We start from the raw sequence: 11697 nt of genomic DNA, 5'->3' as shown, positions 1-11697 counted from the left end.
TATATATCTTTTGGCAATAAGAAATGGGAAAGAATTGGAAGATGGAATAACATATTCCTGATAGTACAGTGTTTAGTAAGTTGGCCAGTGGTGCCTAACTTCGTCAAATGTCTTAGTGAAAAATTACTTGTTGGGGATTTTTAGGATAACACACTGCACCCTCAGTAAAACTTTGCTCTTTTCAAATCTATGCTGGTATTAAGTGAAATTATAATTGTGACTTATCTTGTGCCAAATGAATTTAAACTAAGATCAACAACATACAAGAAGAGAATTTTACGGTCAAATTAGCATGCTCTTTTCGGATAATTTATTTGTAATACCAAAAATTGATTGGATTCAAAAATTGTATAAATCACAGTAAAATATATTTGTGCATGTCACATAAGAAAAAAACTTTAAATCATAAAATAAAATAGAATTGTGTTTAATTATAAAAGAAGAATAAACAAAATGACTTTGGACAACTTACAACAAAATTAGAATGAATGAATGTATATCAAAGCTAAATTACAATGCTTAGTACTGTTGAAGTAAAAGACAATTTACCTTATAACATGGTACTACTTATGGAAAATGAAAGTATATTTCATGTAGATGAGCAGTATTTCATAATTACAGAGCAGTAAATAACGTGGGTAGGTCGGTTGACGCTCTCATTAAAAACCTCGGGCAAGCGGTCAAGTGGTCCAGCTATTCGTAAATAAGTTCTTCTCTAAAGTCCTGGTCCTGGATATATTTAAGCAAAAATCTTCCGTTTCAGTTGGAAATGGTCGTATCGAAGGGCAAGGTTAACGTACAGCAAACACTTCACAGACCTACTGAGCAAACAAATAACAGTCAACAACGAACTCAATTAACAAAATCTTCTTTGTTAGCATTAATTCTCTGTCTTTAAACAATTTTTTTTTTAATAATTTATTTATTGATATTTACAACTGTATACACATATATACAAAAAGTAAATTTGCTGTAGGTGACATAGTAACATGATAAAAACATGTGGAGAATCTACCCACTGATAGAACTCCAATAACATTTCTAGAGAAGAAGATCTCGAGGCCATCTTCTTTTCAGACGCCTAGGAGGATTATTAGGTAATAAAGGAGAAGCCAGGTTAGAAACAAGTGGATTTGGGTGGTTGAGAAGTTTATTATGGAAGGAACGGTATCTGGTTCTGGCCAAATCGGCAACATATGGAATATTGAGGTCCGGATGGATGACTTGATTTGTGACAAAGTAAGAAGCATTAAGGATTTTACGAAGGATTTTGGACTGTAAGGATTGGATTCTGGAGGAATTTGATGGTTTAGTGGAGCCCCAAAGCTCAACTCCGTATGCCCAGATAGGCCTTATAATAGTCATGTAGATCAGTCTTTTGTAATGGATTGGCAATTTAGACCGTTTGTCTAGTAAATGTTGCAATAGTCGGAATCTACGAGCAGTTTCTTGTCTTTTTAGTCTTGTATGAGGATTCCATGTCAGTCGTTTGTCGAGATGTAGTCCTAAGTAACTGATCGCCTTTAAACAATAAAATTAATTTTCATTTTCCAATTAAATTTACAATAATAGATTTAAAAATATATGAGTAATGAGCAGCTTTAACAATACCCCTCATATAATCCACCGATATAATAATTTATTTTATATTATTGATAAGTATTTGAATTTATAGCACAACTAATCGGCTAATATAGTTTCCATTTGTCCAATTATAATTCGTCGCGATTTACCCAAGACATCTTTCAGAAAGGTCGAAGGAGAAATCTTGACTTGATAGGGACTCAGTCAGGGAAGGTGATAGTCGAGCTAAAAGCCGCCCCAGGTCAATATGAGACGATCTAAGCCTTTAGGCCTCCCAAGTCCATTTTGTGTGAGCTTCAGAGTGATCCCAGACTCTCCTCCGTGTGGGTAAAACATTGCTTCTGCGTTGAATACTCCTATTTCCCAGTGTAGTCGACCAAGGCTTGGTTCGATGTATATAGTTTAAACCTCAAGAAATGCTTTGGATATGTGTTTTAATAATAATTTTTCCAGTACAAAAACAAATACAATAGCGAAGCGTAGGGTACTGAAGATATAACTGTTAGCATACTGTCAAACATAGAGCTATTAAGAATAGGCATAAATATTTGATAATACACGATCAAAACATTCGAAAAAAAACCATGATATTGAGTAAATACTTTATTTCTAAACTATTAATGAATTAAAAATGTAAAAGAAGGGACAGAAATCATTGGTATGACATTGATTACTCGAAAAGAATGTCTTTAGTCTCTTAAACACGAGTATATAACTTATGTATTATGAATTCTGGAACTAACAAAGTGAATATATAATATCATAAAAAGACAACATGTCTTCTTTGACCACTTATTCCATTGTCAATTTTCTTTAAGTAATGCACCGTCTTTATTTGGTAAAGCTTTTGTAGACTGATGATGTGAGATGTGTTGTCACTTATGTGGACTTATGTGATGTGACGGTTTTCTTCAGATTAATTTAATGCTGTTTAGAGACTAAAACCCCAAAATTAAGGGATCAGAAATTATATATCTGACAAATTTTAGCTTAAAAGCACTTCCAAATCTAAAACTAAACCGTATTTATACTCTCAGAATTATTAATTTTCCTAAAATACAAAAATTAAAACGGCAACCTACCTGGAAAGGTATAAAACTCCTCTCCTCTCTTATCCCCCAGAGGAACCTCCTCTTTGTACCCCTCAGCTCCTGAACCAATATTTAACTCCCGCCTTCAGCGAACGCAACCCAACCCCTTATAATGCCATGTGGCAAAGGAAGGGTATATATGTATTATTCACATTTATGTATCTTGTATCTGTTTAATAAATTAAATTAAGATGTAAGAAAAAAAACCCTGAAATGTTTATTGTTTGTTTTAAATTATCAGAAATTTATTTTATATTAATACCAACATATATAATAATCAATAATCCAGTAAATAAATAAAATTCCGGTTTTCATCAATCTTATTGAAATTATCGTTTTCCTAAAAAATATACCTGTATAAAATCGAGCCTGAGTTCTTTTTGACCCATTAGAATCATCAATTACAAAGACCGCCTATGCGTTTACTGGTACAATATCAGGTCAAGCGGTCATTTAGAAATCTGTTCTTTTACAAAATTGAAATTTAACGGCAAAATGTGATAACTTTGGAATCTCTAATGCATTATCCCTAACCTTCACAACTTGACACTGGATGTCAAAACCAGCGAAGTGCCCGCGCCTCATTCCACTTTGTTCTACCACTGCCTGTGAAAATTACTGAAGGGCAGTTTAAACGAATTAATACCGAATGGAGAACTATCTAGGGATTATCTTCATTTTTTAAAATTTAGGATAAAGCTAGGATTCAAAAATATTCATTTTCAATTCATGGATATATTCCTGCAGTAAATAGTTAACTCAAATTAATTTACATGAACTTATAGTATAAGTTGTAAAATTTTAATAAATGTTGTTTTCCTTCAATTAGTAGGTTTTTCTAAGGGGAAAGGGGAGATTCTTTTTCTTTCGATAAATGTGTGATCAATTTTAATTAATTTTGAATTTTAACATTATAAATTTCGTAACATAATTATTTTCTTTTGATCTTAATTTCATAGTCTTCTTAAGATTTTAAATACAATTATTTTAAATACAATTATTTTGAAAAATAGATAAAGAAATTAATAATAATTATTTGTCAGTGGAATTATGTTAGCGATTGGTTTAATGTTTCATTAATAAAAGATTTTTTTAAAAAATTGAAATTGCTTCTAAACAAACTAAATGTCAGAGACCAACTTTTCGTATTCTTTCGAAGCCTTAAGTGATTTATAGTTTTGTTTTGTTTAGTGGAAGGAATATTTTATTAAAAATTTGAAATGAAACGGAACACTGGTTTTCAATTTCCGTCAGAAATATCAACTTCGGCTGTTGTTGAGGTTGTATAGTGATTACTCAACGTTATCAACGCATCCTACCTCGAGCTTCAAAGCTATCTATCGTGTCCTCCAGAAAAGAAACTCTTAAGTGGGGCAGTATTATTTCATCTTTCCCTCACGTTGTTCAAAAATAAATTAATGAAGAGTGTATCAGTGATTGTTTTCTATTGTTACCAAACAGGTACTTGTTACCTCCAATGAAATTAATTTTTCTTGCAATATAAAATCTATTTTGTTCATAAAGAAGTTAAAAAAAGACTTTGAAGCAGATAATAATAAATTTACATGGATTCAAGACCCATTTAGAGACTAGAAGAATCTCTAAATGATTTATCTTGTGATAATACTTAATAATTTGCGAAGTAGTATAGTGAAAATCAAGCCTATCCATCCGATTAATAATTTTAATTATGTTCATCATCAATAGACGTTCAATAAATTGTTTGTGAATTTAAAATTCATGTTTAATTTATTTTTTAACAAACTTAACCACATTGTAGTTGTCAAGTCTCAATATGGATATTACCGAAACAGTTAAAATTGAGATATTTTTTTAATATTTCAAGGAAAATAGCAAGTATCTGTTTTTAATTCTTCGCTGTTGAAAAGGTAATCGCTTATAAGAAGGAAAATTTTCCAATTTTTCAGAAAAGTTAAAAATTTAGAAAAAAATCTGATGTATTAAGGGCACCGCGGAAAAAAATCCTATTATTTAGGGAGCTGAAAACCGAAAAAGATTATGAACCTATAGGTTAAAGCATAAAAAATTATAATATGAATTGATAAATTGAGTAGTGATCTTATTTCATAAATTTAAAATTGTTATTCATCTATTATTCATTATTTATTTTTGACAAAAAATCATCCAATATCTTATATATAAATAAAAATATTCTCTATTTTTTATTACTGAATTATGTCTCTTTTAGTATAATTTATTAAATAAGAAATTATGAGCAAACACTAAATTATTCTGTAAATGTTTCTAAAACTATAATTTTAATGCAGTATATACAGTATATACAAAATCGTGCACATATTGTTCAAAGATAAGTGCTTGAATCTGACATGGAAGAACACTTAAAAGTGAATCTAAAATAAAACTAAAAACTAAAATTAGGGAGATTAAATATAACTATAATTAGGGGGAATATTATGTTTTATACCAAAATTAGAATGACAAAATATCTTTTTTCCTTCTCCCAACCAGGAATGATAAAAACCCTGCTAATGATAAATGATTTTAGTGTAATGCAATAATTTACTAATATTTAAAGAAAATATTAAGAATGAACACTGTAATAAATTATGTATTTTCAGGCTTCACTTGATTCCGAATGAGAGAAGGACTCAACAATCGAGACAAAAAAAGAAAACCTGCAACCCATTCTTTGATGAAACATTTGTTTTTCAGGTATTATATAATCTTAAAAACATAATAGTTATGTTATAGTTGATTAACTTAATCTAGCATCATCACTTTGCTTTTAATACAGGTTTCCGAGAAGGAACTTGCTGACCATTCATTGCGTATGACCGTCTTGGATACTGGAAGGAACAAGAAAAGCAATGTGATCGGACACGTCACATTTCCGCTACGTCACCTTGCCACAGAACATCCTACAGACCAGCTGGAATTATTGAAGATGGATCTTGAAAAGGTTGGAATTATTACTTATTTGTAAAATGATATACAATTATTTTCAATTAATATTTTCAAATATCACAAATTTTATATAAAAGTTTTAATTTTAATTTAAATTGGAGTTTGAAAAAATTCTGGACTAATCACAACTACGTTTAATATTTCGAAATTAAAATCAATATTCAAGCAAACCAATTTGTTCTATTTTTCGAAAATATTCATTGTCAGGGTTTGGTTCTTTATTTTAATAAATATATAAAATTAATTTTATGTTTAGTAATGTTTTAGTAATAGTTTAAAATGTGTTCTAAAGACAATGAAACATCACAGCAGTGGGATATAAGCTCTTTTAGTTACGAGGCTATAACAACAATCATAAATACCTCATCACGAGCAATTATATACAATTCCATTATGGAAAACACATAATCACTCATAAACAATGTGGCATATGATAATTATAGTGTAGACGTCGCATGTATTGAAGTCCGTTCACGCAAAGCTGATGCCAGTAATCTTATGAAGCTATTACACAGCATTGACACCATTCTAAACCAAATGCAAAATTCGTATATATTGGCAGAACAATAAAACTCATATTATATAAAGATCAATTAATTACATTTTGTGTATGTAACTTTCCTGCTTATTATGATTATAAATTTATATGAATTAAAACTCATTTGATGATTCAACTTCTATCATATTATTAATTTATTAAATGAAATATGATACTGAATCTAATGGATATATTTCCTAGTCCAACTATTTTCATTTCCTTTTTTTCTATTTTTTTGAATTTATTTTCTCCATATATTATTTTATCATTATGGTATTTTATTTTATTTTATGTTTCTTTCATACACATAGTTTGATTATGTTCATTTTGTTTATTTTTCTGTTTGTATATATTTTAAGAGAATTTTTTTTTTCATTCATTTATTTATTTTATTTTATTTTACTATGTATGAGATCATTCATCACTATTACCTATTGCCCACAACTGTGTGACAGATTGTAATATCTATCAATAAATAAAAACTATTTTAAATTTTTTTTGTTTTCTCCACAACTAACAATATTCATTCACCCTAGAACACTTCTGTATAACTTTCGTGTTTTTTTTTTTTATATTGTGTACGAGGTATTACATAGTTTGGAAAATAGCTTCAGGACTGTCTATTGAATTGGCTCAATAGAGAGAGAAACAAACAAGAATCTATGGTACTGTCTTTGGAATACATCCAGTTATAAATAAAGTATAAAGAAAAAAATGTGTAATGTACCATCATTGAAGAAAAACTGCGATATGACAACACAATGGCATCGATTCTAATCCACAGACTTCTTAGAGCTTCATTCTTACGCGACGAATGAGTTCAAGATAATTTCAGAGAGAGAAAAAGTTATATTTATACACGACGACCTATTAGCGCTTTATTAGTAGTTTTATTTTAGCTATGAATCTTGATTAGTAAAATTTAAAGGGATAAAAAAATGTGAACAGCAGATTTCCGTGGCTAAGGTCGTATTTTCCTTTATTTTTGTTGAGATAAAGATGAAAAGTGATCTTATATCCAAATGGAAGGAATATAAGAAAAACTTTGATATCCCAAAGGGTACTTCTACAACACCAACTCAATTCACATACAAATTTTCAATCCTCTAATTCAATATAGAGCTAAAGAACACCTTAAAAGTTTAAAAGCTCAAAAAAAATATTGAGATAAGTAACAGTCTGGAGTAAAATAACTAAAATATACACATCGAACAGACAGACCTTTTTTATGATTTTTTTAAACCATATATTCTTAAATTAATATTTTCTACTGGAAGAGTTTATTAGAAACTAATATGAAAATGGTGAATGAATAATAATCTTCCTTGTTTAAATTATATTAGTTTTTACGAAGACAGCGTTTCGGAGTTATCCCCCATTTTTAGGTTGCTTTACATTTCTATATACTATATAAATTACTCCTTATTAGTCTCATCAAGCTAATATTAACATATTATTGTGAATAAATTAAGCTTACTATAATAATCAACTATTTCATGTTATAAAAATAAGGAGAATAATTACCTTCCTAAGAGGAACCCCAGAAACGTTGTTGTCTTTGTAAAAAATAATATAATTTAAACAAGAACGATTATTATTTATTCACCATTTTCATATTAATAAAAACCATATATTTAAAAAAAGCAACGGGAAGAGTCTCTCCTGGTAACAGGAGTATAAAATATATAACTTATCGGCATATGATACAGTATATTTAGAGGTTACTCAAATTACAACACAAAGTTAATCAATTATAAGATATAATATATCAATTAAATCAATATGATACTGTACAAACCGAACATCCTACATTTTATTATGAATGATTCAGCACTTCCTGCTCAGAATCCATTTATAATGTCCGTGAAATCACCTTATATCCTCGGCCATCTCGCAAGACAGGGATGGTATATCTAACGACAAGAAAAATAGTGGCAATAGAATATTCAGGAATCTACTCGCTGTTTTAGTGATTTATTGTGTAGAATAGGAAATATGGTTACATTCTAGGTCCATTCAGAAACAACATTTTCCTAAATGGAACATTTTTCATATGTGATCCTCGTACACCTGCCAACGACAGCCTTCTGCAAATCTGTCAGGGTTTCTTATCACATTCATTCATCCGCCAATATCCTTTCCCTGAATTCCAATAGATTCATTCCTTACATTCAGGCACTCTGAGAATGCTAAACATCCCCGCAGCGAGAGAGAATATTTGTTTTTCCGCAGTATATACAGAAATACATCTGATTTGAAAAAAAAAAAAACGCGTGTTGCCAATATCAAACATTTTCAAACCCGAATTAATTTTTTATAATAACATAAATAATTCTAGTAATTAATGATTTACTATACATAAGTTAGTTCCGTATAAGTAATTATAATTTTAGAAATTTAATATCTTATTTTTTTTATTTTAATTTTCTAATTTTAAAAATGTAGCAATTAATTTTTTTACTTTAATGTATCATTTTTGTTCAAACTGTTTCTGTTAATGTCTTATGTATTTTTGAGAAATAAATCACTATTTCATATTAATTTATTAAAATGAGAGTAACACATAATAATAATACAAACAGTATAATTAATTAACATCTTCAAATTATAATTAGTATTAATTATACATAATAATAAGATTTGGAAGAGGTTAGGAAATATCAAGATTTATTCATATAAAAGGATATACGGTGGTAATATCTTGTAACGACCTCATCCAATAAGATATAACCTGTTTAGTCGCGAATATGAAGTTGTCTGAAAAAGTATTGGTCCAAGGATCGAAAGCAGTTCTCCACAGTAAAGAGAGTATCGTTAGAAACTTTTTAAATATAGTTTAAAATTTTAAATAAAAATCTAATCCTTGACTTTGGTTCGCGTAAGTACATATTTCTAGAGATAACTTAAAAGGTGTAAAGAAAAATAAATAAAATAATTTGTAATAATAATAAATAATGATACAACACGAGGAGGCCCGTCGGATTTAAAATAACACCTTTTTTAGAATGGATAACTCATAAATAACAAATAAACATAACAGGTAACCTTAAAATACCAAAGATAGTAAAAGGTACGACCCAACACGAATTACTTTTCTTTTTCACAGTAATGCACTTATTAATTCTCTTTTTCTTTCTGTTTTAGAGGGATCGGGAAAAAAAATAATAATAAAATAAAATATAAATGAATAAAATAATAATAATACATTTTCTACCAACATTTCTTTCTATTTGTCTCGTATTTTTATTAAAGTCAAAGCCACTTACTATAAAAATAATTATCAAAAATCGATTTTTTTTTGTTTTGTTTTTTATATATATTTTTTGGTAATTTATTATTGAATTATCCTTTTTTTTCATCTAAACCCATAGTTATGTTCGCTTGACGTCAAGAGATGTTGAGAAATGGTGTGAAGAAATCTCTTTCACTGCATTGGGAATGCATTCGAAGAGGGGGTGAGGAAATAGGATTTTTTTGAAGTAAGAAAAAATCTAATTCGGCCTAATGGTGTCTCCGCTCACCAGGTTTTTTGAGTCAGTTGGAAATTCTCAGTCTAGTTTGAGGCTGTTTACGTATCTCTGCAACATTTGCGGCCATCCTATTTGTTGTTTAAGACCTTTGTCTTTAGCGTGAAGAACTCCAGGTAGGCGTCTACTTCATTCTCCGTGCGGAGGGTTGGGACTGTAGAGAGCTCGTGGTAGACCTGTGCTTTGTAGAGCTCCCATCAGCTCGGTTGTACTTACACCAGAGCAACGCAGTAGATGTATCGATTTAATAGTTTTATTATTTTAAATTATAGGTTTTTGTATTAAGAGAAATTATGGGGTTTTAATGATGAAATATGGGGTATGATTTTTAAAAATCTAGAACACATAAGTAATAAATAAAATATTGTGTACACATCTTTCGTTTATTACCCTATTTGAAGATTAAATTAATCCTTGTATATTTTAAAAGAGGTATTTCGTAACCAGTTTCCATTATTAAATACAAAATACAATGGTTAACCATTAAAAGTCAAATACAAAATATAAAAAAGATGAATAAATGAAGCAAAATATTGAGAACGGAGTTGGAATCAGAAAAAAACAGAGACCAAGCGATCTCTCCCTTTATTATCGTTTCTTAAGCTATTTTATCGTTAGCTGAAACCTAGTTATTATTTGTTATTGCTGTCTCTAGAAACACTGAAATGCAAATTTTTTTAGCAACAAAAAAATAAAAGTTTATTTTTTTAAAGCTTAATTGCCTAATTTTGAAGTACCTTTAATTTTATTTTATACTTAACCATCTTTCATTGTTGGTCGTGATAATTAATGGATACACATAAAATATTAAAGAATTAAGAATTTTCCTATTTACATGATTTTTATGTCAATAGTAAGATTTTACTATAATTTATCTGTATATTAAATATATTTTCATCCTTTTTTTTTAAATTTATTTATTGATATTTACAACTGTATAAAAAATACATCAAGTAAATTTGATCATAATGACATAATGATATGAGACAGGATGTAGAGAAACTACCCAGTAGTAGAACTCTAAAAACAGTTTACAATATAACGTCACGAGCCCATCTTCTTTTCAGGCGCCTCGGAGGATTGCCAGGAATGGAAAAGGAAGCAAGGTTAGAAACTAGTGGGTCTGGGTGGTTAGGGAGTTTATTATGGAAGGAATAATATCGGGTTCGGGCTAGATCGGTTACATAAGGAACATTTAGGTCATTATTAGTAACAAAATAAAGAGCATTGAGGATTTTACGAAGGATTTTGGATTGTAAAGATTGGATACGAGAGGAATTCGAAGGTTTAGTGGAGCCCCAAAGCTCAACTCCGTATGTCCAGATGGGCCTTATTATTGTCATGTAGATCAGCCTTTTGTAATGAGTTGGAAGTTTAGACTGTTTGTCTAGTAAGTGCTGTAATAGTCGGAATCTGCGTGCAGTTTCCTGTCTTTTCAGTTTTGTGTGATATTTTCATCCTAAATAATAAAGAAATAGGTGTTCTAAAACATACAAGACTAATTTTATCCCTAAGTATGGTAGGAAGTGAAAACACTTAACAAGTATTATTATTATACTTAACTTATAATTTGTCATATTTAAAAAAAAAAAAAAAACAATGCTAAACTTATTTTTTAAAAAAGTAAAGCTATAAAATTTGAGGCATTTTTCTTGAAAGTTCCTCCCCATTTCCAACCTTTTGTTAGGTCTAAAGATGTGGTTGAGTGACCACATTAAGCACTTGCGAAGGTATTTGAGACTTAAAGCAGTTCCAACATAGCCTCCACAAAGCCTTTGAAGCTATAGACTTCATAAAACTTCTCTATGGGCCAGACCTTGTTAATTCCATACCTTATTTTCTTAAACTAAAGAATCAAAGGAAATTCAAAACTTTTTTATTGAACATTAAGAAACAATCATATTACCTTATAAATTATATTAACTTATAAATTAGTTTTAAAAGTTCACTAAATCACACTGTTTTAAACTTTAGGTAGTTGAGTTTATCTATCTTATTTCTTTTTTGTCAC

At 29.4% G+C, this 11697-nt stretch overlaps 1 protein-coding gene across 1 annotated transcript in view; it reads left to right on the top strand.

Annotated features, from left to right (window-relative positions):
• The window catches only part of LOC106683153 (synaptotagmin-15), a 283819-nt gene that overhangs the window by 135583 nt on the left and 136539 nt on the right, over nt 1–11697 (top strand). The window contains exons 6-7 of the mRNA XM_024361678.2: nt 5276–5369; nt 5452–5616. Of these exons, the coding sequence (XP_024217446.1) occupies nt 5276–5369; nt 5452–5616 (259 nt within the window). The remainder of the gene's footprint in view (nt 1–5275; nt 5370–5451; nt 5617–11697) is intronic.

The sequence above is a fragment of the Halyomorpha halys genome, unplaced genomic scaffold (genome assembly GCF_000696795.3).
Source record: "Halyomorpha halys isolate HHAL.00 unplaced genomic scaffold, Hhal_1.1 Scaffold470.1, whole genome shotgun sequence".
Lineage (NCBI taxonomy): Eukaryota > Metazoa > Arthropoda > Insecta > Hemiptera > Pentatomidae > Halyomorpha > Halyomorpha halys.
This window is presented reverse-complemented; position numbering and strand designations above follow the sequence as displayed.